The 18,926-nt window shown below is 37.9% G+C and overlaps 1 protein-coding gene across 1 annotated transcript in view; it reads left to right on the forward strand.

Moving 5' to 3' along the window:
* Nucleotides 1–18,926, forward strand: part of ARHGAP15 (Rho GTPase activating protein 15) — a 630,382-nt gene that overhangs the window by 345,276 nt on the left and 266,180 nt on the right. The window contains exon 9 of the mRNA XM_025405285.1: nucleotides 16,334–16,456. Coding sequence (XP_025261070.1) covers nucleotides 16,334–16,456 — 123 coding nt within the window. The remainder of the gene's footprint in view (nucleotides 1–16,333; nucleotides 16,457–18,926) is intronic.

An 18,926-nucleotide genomic window follows, 5' to 3' on the forward strand; every position in this document is an offset into this window, starting at 1 on the left:
TTTTTGAGACGGAGTCTTGCTCTGTCGCCCAGGCTGGAGTGCAGTGGCGCAATCTCGGCTCACTGCAAGCTCCGCCTCCTGGGTTCACGCCATTCTCCTGCCTCAGACTCCCGAGTAGCTGGGACTACAGGCGCCCGCCACTGCGCCCGGCTAATTTTTTCTATTTTTAGTAGAGACGGGGTTTCACCATGGTCTCGATCTCCTGACCTTGTGATCCGCCCGCCTCGGCCTCCCAAAGTGCTGGGATTACAGGCGTGAGCCACCGCACCCGGCTCTATATATATTTTTTAAATTTTTTTTTTTTTTTTTATTATTATACTTTAAGTTGTAGGGTACATGTGCATAACGTGCAGGTTTGTTACATATGTATACTTGTGCCATGTTGGTCTGCTGCACCCATCAACTCATCATTTACATCAGGTATAACTCCCAATGCAATCCCTCCCCCCTCCCCCCTCCCCATGATAGGCCCCGGTGTGTGATGTTCCCCTTCCTGAGTCCAAGTGATCTCATTGTTCAGTTCCCACCTATGAGTGAGAACATGCGGTGTTTGGTTTTCTGTTCTTGTGATAGTTTGCTAAGAATGATGGTTTCCAGCTGCATCCATGTCCCTACAAAGGACGCAAACTCATCCTTTTTTATGGCTGCATAGTATTCCATGGTGTATATGTGCCACATTTTCTTAATCCAATCTGTCACTGATGGACATTTGGGCTGATTCCAAGTCTTTGCTATTGTGAATAGTGCTGCAGTAAACATACGTGTGCATGTGTCTTTATAGCAGCATAATTTATAATCCTTTGGGTATATCCCCAGTAATGGGATGGCTGGGTCATATTATTTGCAGAAGCAGTAATAGTAACCCACACCGTGCATTCACCAGGGAGATTTATACTGCCACTACATTTATTGCTATCAAGTTGCAATTAATAAACATTCATGCAGTTGGAGAATTGGGTATGCAATGCATTAAAAGTGTGAGAAAATGTACTGTCTCAACAGGCGATTCCTAGGGTCTTCCTATTCAATATGAACATGGGTCTTTAATGAGAGCTAATATTAATATAAGCTTAATTTAATTTTTATATACTTATTCCAGGTTTCTTAAATTATTCATATCTTCTTTCTGTTTAGACACATCAGTATTGTGAGGTTTAATTGTTAGCTCCCAAAGCCTAAGGACTATCTCTATTTAACTCACTTTTCAGCTAATCTAGTGAAAGCTGTAAATTATGATGATGGAGGGGATGATTAAGAGGAGGAGGAAGGGAGGAGAGGATTGTAATCTACTTGAGTATTTATAAAGCACTCTGATATTATACATCATAATATTTAATCCTTGCCACATGGCACCAAGATCTTTTTATCCTTATTATACAGATGAGGAGACTGGGGTCTGGGGAAGTTAAGTCACACACTTGCTAACTGGTAGGCCCAGAACTCAAAATTAGATTGCTTAATGCACAAGCCTGTGTGCTTCCCACCACACATCTTGCTCTGATAATACTATTCAATTATTAAACATTTTTATTGGTCACCACTACATACTAAGCTTGATGACAGTGTAGGAACCACCATTAAACTCCAAACTAGAACATGAAGACCCACCTCATCCTACCTTCAGCCTCACCTCCAGTTTGTATTCCAACAGTAGTTTATTTCTTGTGGCCATGAAATGAGAAAGAAAATATTTTTGCCAAACCATCACATGACCCAGAGAAATTCTCGGTTGGCCATTCACTAGCAATGGAGCAATAAATTTCCATTTTCCTTTGTAAGGGCCCCCCCATGCTCCATGTTTCTGTCCCCCTCTGCTTTCCTTAGCCATTGCATTCCCCAGCACCTGTTCATGTTTTCACACTAAGGTTCACAGGTGGCCTTTTCTTTTTTCTGTTGTACCAGAGTGCAAACAGCTAAACTTTCTTTCTGATGACTAAGTGAAGGAAATATTTCCTGGTGGATATTTCCTAACTGAACCGCTTGACAAAAATGGGGAGGGAGTCAGATCCTGCCAGAATATTTCTCTTTTACTCTTGGTTCTGCTTTGACAGTTTGGAGGATTAAGGGACAACAATGACAGTAGTTCTTGTTATTACCCATGTCTTACCATGTCTTTCTCACCATTCACAGTGTCCCTGTTGGAATAAATGCTGATGACTACATCTGTTGTGTTATTTAAAGTAGATCTTTAAGTCAAAATGAGGATGTGTGCGCACTGCCTCATTTTGAGTTTGCTTAATGTTTCCAGCCATATTTTAGAAATAAATCCCAAATGTTTTTTTGCTAAGTGCATTTTCCTTTCGATTTTAAACCTATGTGTATTTTAAAGGTCATTTAATCTGTGCATTTCCAATTTCTCCGGTCTTAAATCATCACTGTGTTATTTTATGTAAGAGGTACTTAATGTCTCAAGAAGCTTTTGGAGGCCTTTAAAACCCAAAGACATTTCTTTTCCAATACCAGAAGTTCCATTTTGTCAAGAGTAAACAAGCCTGAAGAAGACCAAAATCTCAGCCTGTTCAATAGTCCAAAAGTTCAAGTTTCAGAGGGGTTGGAATTTGGCGAAATGCATTTTCTCATCCGTAGCTCAATCCTCTATATTCCCTCCTAGCTTAGGCTGAAACACATGGAAAGTATATCCAGCAGGCACTCTTCTCAGTGACATCTGCATCTGTAGGGGTGTCCTGGCACTCAGCAACAAAATCCTCTTCCCCCAGGGAAAAGGAAGACTCAAAACCCCAAATAATAATCTATTACAGATTTCAGGTTACCAAAAGTTAGAGAAACGGATAAAAGCAAAACACTTAGCATTGTTACATGTCAAAAGGAAGGCTACTGTAATCACCCCCGACAATTGGGGCATCTATTTTTCAGGTTGTTCATAATTATGCATACAAATTTAAATATATTTCCATATTATATTCAAAACTGCCCAATTCTAAAAAATGTAGGATAAAACAACATTAATTGATGGCAATTACTGCATTTAGATTCAAATCTGAAATTCCTGGTTACTGGAAGAACTGGGCCAGTAGTGGGCACCTCAAGCAATAGAACTGTCTCCTCTGGAACATTCTTCTGGATTTAGGAACAGTGTTTCTCTAAAACTAAGTGTGAGATTAGAGAGGCATAGAGAGGTGCTGACAGAAAACCAGAAATAGTGATTAAGAAATTTGGATTGAACCTTTACTCTGTTTCTTACTACGTGGCCTTAACCAAATGACTTAAACAATTTGGGCATCTTTTTCTTCATCTGAAAAGCTAGGCGCATTCACTCTATGCTCTCTCAAGTTCCCTCCAGATTTAATGTTTCATGTTTCTGAGACTCCAACATGAACTGTGCCCAAGAATGGGGTTATCTGACGGTCAACAACAGAAAAAGCTTGGCAATTTGATTACAATTAACTCATTTAAGAAAGAAGTAAAATATTTGGGATAACACTGGAGTTTGGCAGTAAGTAAATCTCCTCTCACCATTTTTTAATGAAAGGAAGAGTTAATTCGAAAAGGCGGCTGGAAGCAGAAAGTAGTTCCATTTGTCTCACACATGGTGACCACTGTCACCACGCAGAACCCCAGAGGGATTTCAAAATGGACAACACATAAAACAACCTATATCCAGACCACATCAAGTGTCAGAATGATGTGGATCTTTGTGGGGCTTTTCCTAGTTTTCTCTCCTTCTTTAGAAATGTATGTTATGAATTATGATTACTGCAATAGAGCCAAGTATTCACCGGGCTCCAGCTAGATCTTTGTTTAGTGAGCATAAGCTCCCTGCCAGCTGCAAACTGCAGCTGTCTGTCAGCATTTGTGAGGACAAACCGCCCCACTATCCCTGATCACTTAGCCGTAGACGACATACTGTGTCCTCAAATCTGCTCAGAGCACCCCTTGCATTTTCAATACACTTCCTGTGGGGGAGGGCGTCAGTGCTTTGCACGCACATTTTGGAGCAAATAGTTTGAATCTTAAGTCAAAATGATGCTTTTAATAGAGGGTTCTGTCCCAACAAAACTATTCTGTGAGAGACTCACTGACTCTGGCTTGACATTTCCTAATATTCGATGTCCCGAAAAAGGCAAGGGAGGCTACCACTCTGACAACCAACTGTTCCTCAAGACACAGTGGGCCCTACAGAGGGTGCCAAAAGCATGGGCCCCAGGCCAGGAACTTGTCTTACAGCTGGGGAATGTGAGGGTAAGAAGCCCATGCAAAGGGGTGAAGCCAGAGGAAGGGCGTAGCCCAGGGTGCCCAGAGCAGCCATCCTCCTGGGCCATAGCTTGGAACTAGAGACAAGACTCAATCCTTATTTCAGAAGAAATCATTGTCTAGAACGTTCAAGTAAACTTGGAACTCTGCAGTTTCAGAGGGGCTTTGAAGGATGATACATTTTTCTCGATTCGCATTTGCCAGCCCTCTAAGCAATTTATTTTTCTTTAAATTGCAAGGCATGCTCAGAATGGGAGAGAAACTGGCAGCAGCACATCAGATTTAATTAAAGAATTGGTGGAGTTAACCAAGAGTCTGCCCTGTTTTTATCAAAAGTGACTCATGTGAGCTAGAAAAAAATCATTTTTAGAGGGGTGCCAATTTCAGGAATACCCTGAGAATTACCCTCAGAATTTAGGAATACTCTGCTTTTTCCAGGTACTTGTATACAGCAAACTTGGGGCTTCTTAAAGGATAAAAACTATTGCTGAAGGTTCTTTGGGCTCTGGGGTCCTTCTGAAACACTCCAAGAAGCCTGAGGTATGATCCCCTAGTACTTGTGGAAAGGACTTCTTTGAAACGGGTTTAATAATAATATTTTCAAGTAAAACAAAATAAATCTGGAATTCTTCCTACTCATGGGGGTATTGTGAGAATGCTCTTTGTTATGTAAGAGTACTGTTTCGGTAACAAATGTGTCCCCTTGGGAAGAAAGGCACAATGCAAATTCAAATTAATAACAAAACTGTACAATATGTAGCATATGCCCAAAGTTGGCTTAAGTCGCACAATGAAGAAAACATTCTAAGGTTTGGGAAAAGACTCAACCCTGTGTATTTATGTGTGTGGAGCTGTATGTGTTTATGGGTAGGAGAGCACTGACCCAACATAAACACTTTCTTTCCCACAACTTAAACATACACACAATACTTCAAATAGTTTCTTTCAGGAGTAGAAACCATGAGAGTCACGGGGTCATTAAACAATAGCAAAGCTCTGTTAGTCCATGATCTTTCCTTATTCAAGAGGATTATAAAATAAAAACACAGATTCTGTAAGGAATCAATATTTTGCAAACAAATAGCAACTTACAGTACAAGAGTATTTGGATTGCTAAGTACTTTCACTCCTTTCCGTGTTGCTGTTTGCTGCTTCATTGTGAAACCTTTTTGCTGGATGTGTTACATGCGATGAGCTTGTGTGTTATAATAAACAGAGAGGAAGGCTGCAATAATGTATTTCAGTTAGGAAGAAGCACTTGAAAGAAATTGGTTTTGCTATACACATGATGTGAACCAATCAATAGTGGTTTAGTCTGACAAGCCCTGTCAATATCCATTGTCACAGTTCAGAAAGTCGTTAATGGATAGTTCTTCAAAACCCAATGATTTTAACACATGTTCAAAGTCTTGAAATACACTCTACCTGGCAGAAATTAATCACAGGTAACTCTTGGGAAAGTATACAAGCATTTTTTTAATGAGAGCCAAATCATTCACACACACACACGCTCACGCGCGCACACACACACACACACACACTCTCATACACACACACACACATACAGCAGCTAAGGGTCTAATCTAATAATAACAGATGCATAGTGAATGCTCAGTAAATGTTGAAAAAGTGGGAGACAGTGGGGTGGAGGCTGAGAAGGGTCCTTTTTATACACCTGTTGTGTAAACTTACTGATTATTACAGAGTTGATGATGATGCAGGATGCCTATCACATTTTAATTATTAATCCTATTTTAATCATTAATATTAATCTATTAAGATTAATAATAATTGCTTCTGTTAACCACATCTGTATTATACCTTAGACATGGAGCTGGATGTTCTTCCTATATCAGAGCATTTAACATACACAAAAATCCTTGCCATAGACATTATTATCCTCATCTAACAGATGATATAATAGAGGCACAAAAAACTAACGTAGCTTGAATAAGATACAACGTTAAGTGACAGAGTTGGAATTCAAAATCCAAAGCCTATACTATTCAAAAGACAAAGAATGGGTAGGAGAGAAAGGAACACACAAGAAAGAAGGAAACGAAGGGAAGGGAAGGGGAGAGGAGGGGAGGGGAGAGGAGAGGAGGGGAGGGGAGAGGAGGGGAAGGGAGGGGAGGGGAGGGAAGGGAAGGGAAGGGAAGGGGTAAAAGGGAAGGGAAGGGCAAGGCAAGGCACTAGCAATTGGAAGGAAGCGTATCAATGGTTCTTATCTGCTTTTCCTCAAGTCCTGATCCTGAATTCTTACACTCAGTTCCTGTGAAGCAACCAGGAACAAAACAAGCCTCTGAGCTCTGGGGATAGGCATAGAGAAGAATGGGATTTCCCAGTTTGGGTGAGAGAAGAACTAAGGAGTTTGCAGAAGTGAATATGTTCACTTACACTGTTGTGGGCTAAGTGTGAGTCTGAAAAAGATTGTGTGAGGGCAGGGGTAAAATGGAAAGACACAGCTAGGTTGCTAGCTATTTCTGCCTGAAAGGAACCCCCAGTTCCCACCTACATCTCTCCTGTGTTCATGGTTGTCTTGCTGCATAGAGCAATCTGGAGCATGGTGAGTGATTTGCCTTCTGCCCAGTATGCATCCTTGTGGCAGAACTCAATTCATGTCCATGGTGGTTACAGTTCTGTCCTACGCAGATATGTTTTTCAACTGTTCTCATTGGCAATCCAGAGAGTATTCAGCCACCAGCTCCACTGTTGTCTCATGATTCACTCATCTCACCTAAGATGACTCTTTTTCCCTCTCAGCCCTACGATAATACATGCCACATGGATAGTTTCAGTAATCAGTTCATGTAAAGAAGATGATTTAAGACCTTAGGTTGCAAGTACTTGAGTATGGTAAGGCAAGGGGGTGGGGGACATTACCATCTCTCTATGTCCTTACACACACTGACAGTATTGCCACACAGATGGACAGGCAGGCCTTAGGGCAGGAATCAGATACCACCTGAGTTCTGGCTCTGCCACTGATTTGCTGCATGGCTTAACTTCTCTGAACCTCAGATTTCTAATTGGTAAAATGGATAATAATGGAACCTACCATATTGATAAGGATTAAATGAGATCTAATGTGCTTAGTAAATTCCTTATTATATAGTAAATAACTTCAAAATAGTAGTCATTAATAAATATGACATTAGAATAATCCAATTGTCTAGCGAAAGTCGAAATTAAGACTATTTTAGAAGAATTATATATAACTTATAATCTAAGAAACATTTTCCCACTTCTTAACTATTGATAATTTGGTTTTCAGACATTTCTCAAACTACCTGGACTCATCATATATGTTTTTCTGTCCTGGCTGAAAATTTTGTTTAGAAAATTAAGTATACATTATAGCATATTATTTACTAAGAATACATTGTAACACACACAAGGCCAGGAATTTAGAGATTTAAAGAAGAAGCCTCAAAGTTACTATATGTTACTCCCCTCTATACCTGCTGAGAATGTATCTTTACAGGCATTTTCACAAATGTGCAAACATACACACATATGATATACAGTGGTAGCTCTTACTATGTATGTATACATGGAGAGAATATTTAAATGTCACCCAACTGAAATACTGCTAATGATGGTTCAGAATCTGAGTCCGTATATCCGTACTAAAATATCCAATACTCTTATATATGCATGTATTTTATTCTCCAACTTGACTTACTTTTTTGCAGAAATCTAAGTGTTAATTTCCTAGAAGGCAGAGGCTATTACCTCTCTGGTGGAATTACCAAGCCTACAAGTCTTCTGATTTTGGGGTTTTTTTCCCTTTTATGGACTGATGTTCACATTTATATTTAAGGCTCTTCTCATTTGATTTGGCTGTGGCCTGTTTTCCATCACTAGAAGAGAACCCATTCCTGTATTTAATATACAATCTTTCCTCATGGAAAACATATTTCTGCTTCACAGTGCCCTTTGTGTGGATTGATGCCCTATGTTATTTTCTTCTTCTTTTTTTTTTTTTTTTTAGTAATTCAGCTTTCAAAATCAGCTACTGCCTTAGCTCAATAACCACTTACTTTATTAGCAAATTTATCAAAGTTCTGAACAGCTCTCAAGTGACAAAGTTTTACTGACACTATATCAAGTCATAAGAAGCCAAGTTAAAATATATAGTCAATAGAAGAATGTCTAAATGATCTGAATCTTTACATTTTACACTGTATCTCATTCTGTTTCAGGAAAAAAAAAAGTCATTGTGTTTCTCTACATACAAGATAGGCTTTGCTGTTTAGGTGTATTTTCTCTCTTTTTATTGTTTTTCTGAAAATGTAGTATTTTCATAACCTGTGACACACACACACACACACAAGTCATTAAACTCTGGCTTATAAAAAGAAACCAGATAAATCTATAGTGGAAGGGAAATTAAACATTGTGATGGTGTACTTAATATTTGCAGTATGGGATTGAAGTTATCATCAATCATCATTACTACCATTAAAAGTACTCACTATGAAACCCAAAGCTATGCTAAATGCTATAACGAAAAGAGTTTAAACAAAACCCCCTGCCTTCCACTATAGAAATACGTTATCAATGTAGATACACCTAAGATGTGTTATGAGCAAAATAAAAAAATTAAGTCTATACATGAAAAGACAAGAATTTACATCATAGACAAATGCATTAGAAGTAGAAGACATGGATACATATATTCCTGAGAAAAGTAGCCATGAAATTTTCCTATGACTGAATGACAGTAGATTGCCAGCTGTTGACTGATATCAAAAATATAAAAGTGTGGTTAGATTTAACTATTTAAAGTTGATGATGCAGTCTAAAAGTAAACATTTTCATTGTATGAATTTTCACTTCTCCTTAAATGGGTAGATAGCATGAATATTAATCATTGAATAGATGATGTATACACACCCTTCTGTTATGGATCTAATTGTCTATTTTGTATTTCCACAATGTCTAAGCGGCAAGTAAGTGGTTAAAACCAAGCACTGCAGTTAAAATGCCCAGCATTCCCTCTTTCAGTTATTTCCAGATTTAATCATGATTTGTGTTTTGAGCAAGTCACTTAAAGTTTCAATAACTTAGTTTCTCAGGCTGCAAGTTGGGGTTTGAAATTATGACTTCTATTTACACTGAGCAAGTGAAAAAAAGAGATATTAAATGACCAACAGTACATTAAGCCCAAACTTACCCTTTCTGCCCACTCTGACACAGGGAGTTATGTGCAAAGTTCTGGGAGCTCTAAAACCACAGGCTGGAGAAGGCAAAGCAGTATTTATTACAGCCCCATGAATTAGCACAAGTGTGAATGCCCTGGAAAGGAATCAACAGGAGGCTGGAAATAAATGTAATAAACTTGATTTCTTTTTTCAATCAATTTGGGATAAGGTGCTCTTATTTATGTAATTTGGAAAGTAGTTAAGCAGGGTAATTCCAATACAAGAAGTTTGTGTTGGAAAATGTGAGTGGAGATAATTCAGTACTTTGTTATGTAATCCCTGTGATGGTGTGAGAAGAGTTTTGGAACCTCTAGGGATTAAGAGCCTGACATAACCTTATTTTGTCATTTTTTTTTTCTTTGATTTCCTGCTCTGAATACTGCAGTATGGTAAGATGATGGCACTAAAGCTACTGTTGCCAGCTTTGCCCTTGAGGTCCTTTTGGAATTGAATTGAAATGTTTAGAGCTCTTAGCTGCTAACAAAACTATCTACCTACACCGATGTTGATCCCAATGTCAAACCTCACCAATACAGTGAGAACAAGTAGCCTAGAAAGCTGTTTGTGATCGCTTTTCTGAAGGATAATGATTACGCTTTCCTTTAGCAACATTTCTGAAATGTTGGCTGTCCCAGCATTTCCAAATTTCAAAAAATAATAATAATAACAACATGTAATTGTAACATGGGAATACCACGAGAACAGCAGTTTGGCAGGAAAAGAAGGTATTTCAAAATAAGGTCCCCAGAAAGAGATGTTCTGGCAGATGCACAATTTTGGATCATATTATCCAAACCGTTGAATTCTGGAAGATTCGGGGGTTTTCTTTTGTGGTTCCCATGCCCTAAATGGGAGTAGATGTTCATCGTCCATCCAAAGGGCGTTGTTTCCCCTTCCTGTTACTAGAGTGAGAAAATAAATATACTAAGGGCACCCATTACAATAAGCATTTGTAGCTCTGGAGGTGCTTTTTAATATCATAATAGCTGTGTCAGGTATAAAACTTGTGTTGGGTTAATGCCTATTCTCATATGTAATACTGTTAACTGAATATGATCTTAGAAAGCCCACTATCCTAACATCTTAGAAAGTCCAGAATTCTAACTCCCCTCTGGTCAGAGCAGTTTTAGTACCAATTAAGTCTCTCAACTGCTTAAGAATGGTATTTAAAGCTAATGCCTTTGGCCTGTGTGTTGAGATTTAAATTGCCTATTGTTACTGAAAATTCTCAGTCTTTGAAAAACATTCTATTTGTTCAGGCTTGAAAGAAAAGATCACCAATGGAAAAAGCAGAGGAAAACATATAGGAAATAGAAGTAAATTCTAGAATACCTAGAAAGCTAGTACATTTTGGGTTAAGGTTAATGTTTATGGAGGTAAAAATACCTAGGATTAAGAGTGATTGCTCTAGTCTCTTATGCAAATCAGATTAAATGTTTTAGAGTTTAAACCCATATCTCTTTTGGCTCTTTTTATTTTCGAATAAAAACTTAAAGTGGGAATGGAAAAAACCTACTCGTTGACTTAACATAAATCTTTAAACTGCAGGAAGCTTCACCCTCAAAAAGTAGTTGAATCTCTGAGGGAAAAGAAAAGGCTGAATTCTATTTTTCATAAATGATGGATTATTGTACCACACTGTGTATTTTCCAGTAAAGTGTCCTTTTATTTGCACTGTGTGATTACAAGTTTCTAAAAGTATGTGTGGGGTCACTTGGGTGCTGTGGGAAAATGGAAGGAACACTGTTCTGTTAAAATCAGTAGTGAAATCAGAAGCAAACTATGTCCTGATTATCATAGGCATGTGTTTAAATTTTGCTTTCCTTAATTGGTTATGTTGTATTTACTTAAAATGAACAATTTGGCAAGTTTTTCTCCCTTGACAACAGAAAAGCGTAAACTGTTTTATAAGTTTGGCTGTTAAAATCAGACTTGTAAACCACAATATTCAAAGACTTTTACTGCTGTTTGCAGGGTCCCAGTGATGGACCTTGCTTTATAGCCATGCACTTCTTACCATTTTTATTTTGTATTTATAGTGCTTTCAAGTTATTTGGTTAATAAAAAGTATGCTATATATTATAGTCATCTATTGACTTCAACTTCTGCATAACTCTTCTTAGCACAAAATGAGTGGAATGAATGATGGCACAGGCCTTGTAATTTGACTTGTCATCTGAGGACAATTATTTATGGCATCAGGAAATGGAAGCTGATGCTCTAGTCTGTCTCCAGGAAAGTAACCATTAGAGGCAACTTTGGAGAGTTTGGCTACGTTAAAAACTGTCTAATCATATCCAAGACTCTGCTAGTTTCTCAGTATGTATGAGAAGGAAACAAGATAAAGCAGTTAAAAACATATTTTCATTTTCTTTGAAAAACCAATGCACCTTACACACACTTCTCACATGTGGAGCCAGATGGTGGTATTGAAGACAATATAATATACATATATATCTCTCTAATTAAGAATACTATCACCAGAATACCTAGGGGAGTTTCAAAAAGATATAACTCACACCATAATTATTTTCATAATCTAGCATTTATACATCGTGTGTGTATATTTTAATTTGCAAAATACTTTCTAATGGCATCATTTTTACTAGTTCCAAATGGAAGAAAAAAAAAAAAAAAAAAACTTGCTTGGCCCTGCATTTCTTGGCATTCTGTCATGGGAAATGCAAGGTTTTTGAGGTGAGACCAGAAATAGAAAATACTACTTTCGTAACCTGTGAAAACTTAGATTGATTATTCTGTGTCATTCCAAAGATGGACTTGAAAGGTCCAGAGTTATTCTGAAGGATGTTAAGTGTTTCTTCAGCCTCCAACACTAGAACCCAGACCTGTGGGACTTTGACTACAGCTGTCAGTTGAAGCAGATCATACATGACTGGTGGTCACTGCAATGACTAGACCTAGAAGGAAAGTTGATAGGATAGCACACAAACACACTTTGTTAAGATGCTCATAATGACTCTTCCAACTATACGATTTTGAATTCGTTAATGGCTGATATTCATGGTCTTGTAAAAGCAATTTTTGTTTACTTGGGTTTTCAGGACAACTTGTTATTTCTCCAAAATGACCTGAGGTCGATCCCTCCTCTTAGATCCTCTAGTCTCGTACATGTACATTTCCATTTGACTTCTTACTGTGCTGCATTATAATTACACAGGCCAGTCAGGTGGCCGTGGCGGCTCACACCTGTAATTCTAGCACTTTGGAAGGATGAGGCAGGAGGATCACTTGAGACCAGGAGTTCAAGACCATCCTGGCCAACATGGTGAAACCCCACATCTATTAAAAATACAAAACTTAGGCCAGGCGCGGTAGCTCACACTTGTAATTCCAGCACTTTGGGAAGCTGAGAGTGGGGTGGATCACTTGAGGTCAGGAGTTCGAGAGCAGCCTGGCTAACATAGTGAAACCCCATTTCTACTAAAAATACAAAAATTAGCTGGGCATGGTGGTACTCACCTGTAGTCCCAACTACTCAGGAGGCTGAGGCATGAGAATTGCTTAAACCCGGGAGGCGAAGGTTGCAGTGAGCTGAGATCACACCACTGCACTCCAGTCTGGGCAACAGGGCGAGACTCCGTCTCAAAAAAAAAAAAACTAAACTAAACTAAAAAGTAGCCAAGCATAGTGGCTCATGCCTGTAATCCCAGCTACTAGGGAGACTGAGGCATGAGAATCACTTCAATCTGGGAAGCGGAGGTTGCAGTGAGCTAAGATCGTGCAATTGCAATCCAGCCTAGGTGACAGAGGGAAACGATTGTCTCAAAAGTAAATAAATAATAAAAATAAAAATAAGGCCGGCCGCGGTGGCTCAAGCCTGTAATCCGAGCACTTTGGGAGGCCAAGACGGGCGGATCACGAGGTCAGGAGATCGAGACCATCCTGGCTAACACGATGAAACCCCGTCTCTACTAAAAAGTACAAAAAACTAGCCGGGCGAGGTGGCGGGCGCCTGTAGTCCCAGCTACTCGGGAGGCTGAGGCAGGAGAATGGCTTGAACCCGAGAGGCGGAGCTTGCAGTGAGCTGAGATCCGGCCACTGTACTCCAGCCTAGGGGACAGAGTGAGACTCCATCTCAAAATAAATTAATTAATTAATTAAATTAAATTAAAATAAGTAAAAAATAAATAATTTCACAGGCCATATACATTTTATCTACAACAATTAAACCCAGCACTGCCATGTATACAGAAGTTGGTCAATTTGTGTTTATTTTTTATCTTCCAGCACTGTCCAACATGAAACGTGTGTAATGTAAAATCTTCTAGTAGCCACATTTTAAGAAGTAAAAAGAAATTATTTAAATAATAGCAAGATATTTTATTTAGCTGAAAACATGTAAAAATTATCATTTCAACCAACGGCTCAAGCTGCATGTCACGTGTTCAATAGCCCCAGCTGACTAGTGGCTAATACTTTGGACAGCACAAATCTAAAGCGGTACTTTTCAAACTATTGAACTACACAGAGACAATCATACTTGCATAACACACCGGTGGAAACTGCTTATAGCCAAAGAATATACAGTACAACTGCCCCAAGGACTCGGGCTATTTTGGTCCTCCCTAAATTACCCTGAGAGCTGAGGGCATCTGTTACTCTCACACCTATAGAACCCACTTTTAAAAATTTACTTTAATTTTTTTAAAAAATTTTAAGTTCCAGGATACATGTGCAGAGTGTGCAGGTTTGTTACATAGGTATACATGTGCCATGGTGGTTTGCTGCAACTATCAACCCGTTATGTAGGTTTTAAGTCCCATATGCATTAAGTATTTGTCCTAATGCTCTCCCTCCCCTTCCCCCCAACCCCAGAGAGGCCCTGGTGTGTGGTGTTCCTCCTCCTGTGTCCATTCTTAAGAGCCCAATAGCTGGGAAGCTGTCCACCTTTTATTACCAATTCATTTAAAAAATAGATAGCTCATGACAAATACATAGATGGTAGATATGCTATAGATACATAGATTTTTTTTCAGAGTTCTTTTACATTTTCTCAGTGTATGGATAGACCTTCCACTGATAAATGAGAACTTCAGACGACCCTATAACTTTTCCAATCAGTTTAAGGGAATGATCATCAACAGGAAGTAATTCTGTACCCCAACTTCCACCCTCATGGACCTATGGCAATGTCTGGAGACATTTTTTTTATTGTCATAATTAAGGAGGGCATGCTGCTGGCATATTGTGGGTAGACACCATGGATGCTGTTCCATATCCTACACAAAGGACAGGCCTCTACAACAAAGAATTGTCTACCCTCATATGTCAATAGTACAAAATTTGGGAAGCAATACTTTAAAGTAATATAAAGTATTACAGATTTTCAAGTGGCAAGCATTGTCTCAGTTTAGTAATTTACAGCACCTAATCTCATGTGATGATCCAAACTTTGATTGAAAAATAAAATTCCACCCTTCTCCCAGCTAGGAGATGAGCACGATATTTTTCTTTTTCTGTCATTCTCAGTCTTGAACTTCACCTTAATTCCCCATTTTACTAACTCAAGTTTGAGCCTGCTTTGTAGTCAAAGGCAGGGAAAGGAGGATGCAAAAATTGCCTTACTTTGCCAGTTATAGGGAGGTTTCTCTCTCCCTGGACCAGATAGATTTTCAAAAGCATGTCTACATTTATTAAAAAGAATACTTAATAAAGTACCCCAAACCCTCACATTATGTCAACAGTTGAATGAAGGCAGTGGAGCGTTCAGTTAAGATATGTATCTTATCTACAGGCACAACAAATTACTATCTGTAACTAATAATAAGACACCTTGGGCCACGTGCAGTGGCTCACACCTGTAATCCTGGCATTTTGGGAGGCTGAAGTGAGCAGCTCACTTTAGCCCAGGAGTTCGAGACCAGCCTGAGCAACAAAGTGAGATCCCATTTCTACCAGGATAAATAAATAAATAAATAAATAAATAAATAAATAAATAAAACCAAAAAAATTAGTCAGGTGTAGCCAGTAGTCCCAGCTACTTGGGAGGTTGGGGTGGGAGGATCATATAAGCCTGAGAGGCTGAGGCTGCAGTGAGCTGTGATCACTCCACTACTCTCTAGCTTGGGTGACAGAGCAAGAATCTGTCTAAAAATAAGGAGAAGAAGAGGAAGAAGACATCTTTAATGTGTTTAGACCGTGCTTAATGAAAACCCAGACCTTATGTATGATGTTCATCCCTGAATTCACAGCCTTTAGCATGGAGCCTGATTATTAGACATTCAGCAAATATTTGTTCAGGAATGAATTTTACACACCTGACTTTGAAGATAAATCTGAGAATAGGAAGCAGAGGAGAGGGGACTAATGAAGACATGGAAAAAGTTTGAGGCAAATTATGTTTCTGAATTTCACCTAGAACTGGTAGTAATTATATATCAATAAGGAGAGTAAGAAATATCTGCTTCAGAAAAATAAATCACTTCAGGTTAATATAGAAAAGGAGATTGACAAAGTTATTCAAGCAAGCAGGACCTTCAGAAATGCCTGCATAAGCTAAGGATAGTATATAATCCTGTTTAATTGAAATCGGCAATGCTAAAGAGTTGTCTCCTGTAGCTTAGATGAATTTTTCCCTTACTCTGACCATAATTTTGTGTATAAACACATGGAATTATCCATGTAAAGGTTACATTAAATATAAGGAAATGAAAGTGAAAATAAATTCTGAATATATGGAACTAATCCCATTCTCATTGTACATTCATGCTGTAACAGGACTAATACTTTCATGTGGGCAAATTTTACTCACATGGCTTGTTCTAGACAGAAGAGCCCGAGCTATTAATTCAGGTAGTTGTTTCATAACTACTGTTTTCTAGTCAGATTTGCATAAAGTAATAATCATAAAGGAGAAATTTACTGAAAGCCTCTGATTTTTTTTAAATCTTCAGTGTTCAGACTGCATCATAGTGCTTCCGATACAAGCGACAAAAATCGAGTTAAAAGCAGATTAAAGAAGTTTATTACCCGAAGACCTTCCCTGAAAACTCTGCAAGAAAAAGGACTTATTAAAGGTACAGGTCATTTTATACTTGTACTATAACTGTGATAAATGAATGTGCCTCTGTGTTCATAGCTAATCAGCTCTAAAGGAATATTAGAATATTTTATTCTTCTTAGGTTGCTTATTAAATTTTCTACTCTATAACAAAGAAGAAAAATAATTGTCCAGAAAACATATCCTGAGAAAAATAAAGGAGGTATCATGGGGCCATTGAACTATATACCTGGTTTTGCCCTCAGAGGATCTATGTTCTGCACTAGTAACAGAGAAAGGATATCCTAGTGGCCTGTCAGAATGATTCCATGTACTCCTGTGCCTGGGTGGTTCCAGTTCACACCTGGGACTTAGTAAGTATGAACCAGCACACTTACCAACCCAGCCCTTTTCACTATCAGAAATGTCCTGATTTGGTTAAAAGGTTATCTGACACCCTAGTCATAGTCTGAAGTTAGTGCTAGGAAGAATGTCTAAGACAAACTAGTGTCATGAAGATGTATGGATATTGAGAGCTGGCAGTCCAAAAACTCAATCCAAATTGAAATAACTAGGTAGTTTTACAAATGTATGTAAAGGGTAGAATAGATGATTGTAAGAATACATGATTGCCACCAGAGTAGAAAATCATGGTCTCTGGCATTAAACTAATTGGATTGCCAGTCACTCATTTTGACATTGATCAAGTTATGATCTCCTCTGTGCCTCAGGTTTCTCATTTGTCAAATGGGGATATTTATATACATCATTGAGAGGAATAAATGACATAGCCTATGTAAAGCTTTCAACAGAGTTTCTGGAACAAAAGTAAATATTTTATGAATGCCCTCTGCTTATTAATATGATTATTATTCATTATTGTTATCACTGTTAGTGTGTCAGATGAAAGGATGGATGGATAGATAGAACCAGTGATTAGTATATTTCTATAACTGGAAATTACCTTATAGAATATAAAGGCTAAATAAATTTTTTTAAAACAAGAAAACATATGCATGAAGTTCGTTATTCTCTGTATTTTTCAAATTTTCTAGCTTATGTGTACTTTTCGAAAATGTAGTATAAGAAAGAATTTGAAATTGGGTGAAAAGAAATGCGTAACGCTGAGAAGAAACCTGAAAGGCTGGCTAATCTTTATAGAAATCGAGAGGCGATTTAATGAGCAATCATTTCTCATGAAGAGGGCAAAGCAGATCTTAATTTTTTCAGCATTACTTCAAAAGATAAGCATTTAAATAATTTATAACTGTGCAATCTATCAGTTTCAGTCTGTTTTGAAACAGGGAATATATCTGAAAAATTAGCTGGCACTTTGAACCAATTGTAGAAGGTGAAATTTCATGAAGCAAAAGCATACACATTACTAATAGAATATGAAATTCTTAGGATTTAGGAGTAAAACTAGGACCCTGCTTTAAATCAGACTTGCCTCAGACTTTTACTCTCTGATGTATAATACTTTTCTGAGTTGTAGACAGTAATTAACCCTCTACAGATTCAACTTCACTAAGTAGTATTACTGGTACCTTCAGTTCTGCCTTAGAATTCATCCTATAGAAGATCGTTTTCTTAGAAAAGATTCAGTTGCAGGTTAACTGCCATCTTGAAAAATATAAAACCAGCTAAGCAGCCAATAATCCTAATTTTACATAATGTCTGAGATTTTCATGACCGGGGCAAAATAAAAGGGGTTTTAATTCAGTGGCAGGGTCTGGCTCCACATGAAATGCTGAAGAATTAATTACTACAGTGCTCTAGAATTGGTCTCAGAAAACGTTAGGGAAGCTGGATGCCTAATGTAGTTTTCATACTGAAGCAATGGAACCGCTAAACACACTCTGATTCATGCATTTCTTAGTGCTCCATTAAATTTTCACCATAACTGACCAATGAGTCAGTATTCTTTAGTAGGGCTATGGAAAATCTATGTAAAATTCTGATTTGATAAGCTTCCACTGTTGTCTTCAGTGGAATTTTTTTCCAAGTACAGATCAAGTTATGCAAATATAGTCACTTCTTGGGCTTGTTTCAGTTTTAGCTATGAACTTTTCTAAGGCTTTTACTAAGTTTTTTTTTTTTTTTTTCCCCAACTCAGTAAAAGGCATTAAACCAATTTTTAAAAATATCTGGCTAGTCACACTTAGTACTTTAATCCATTTTTTTTCTTACACTTAAGGCAAAGACTTAGAAAAACAATAAAATCAGTATTTTTAATCAGTTAAGAAAAATTACATAAAATTAATGATTAATGGTTAAATGGTTAATTTTTCCAAGCAAAATGACTTAACTCTTTCAAAGGGAAGAATTATTTAGAAAGAGGAATAATGGCTTTAGAATTGTTCTGCAGCTCATTTGGCCACAGAATCTATATCATACTTATAAACTATCTAATCTTCCAGATCTGCACAAAAGGCCTCCATTACTAAGGTTTAAGAAAGCTGTGCTTGGCAGTTTGGGCTTTACAATTGTGCTTCCCGAAATCTGGG

Source organism: Theropithecus gelada, chromosome 12, assembly GCF_003255815.1.
Source record: "Theropithecus gelada isolate Dixy chromosome 12, Tgel_1.0, whole genome shotgun sequence".
In the NCBI taxonomy this organism is placed as follows: Eukaryota; Metazoa; Chordata; class Mammalia; order Primates; family Cercopithecidae; genus Theropithecus; species Theropithecus gelada.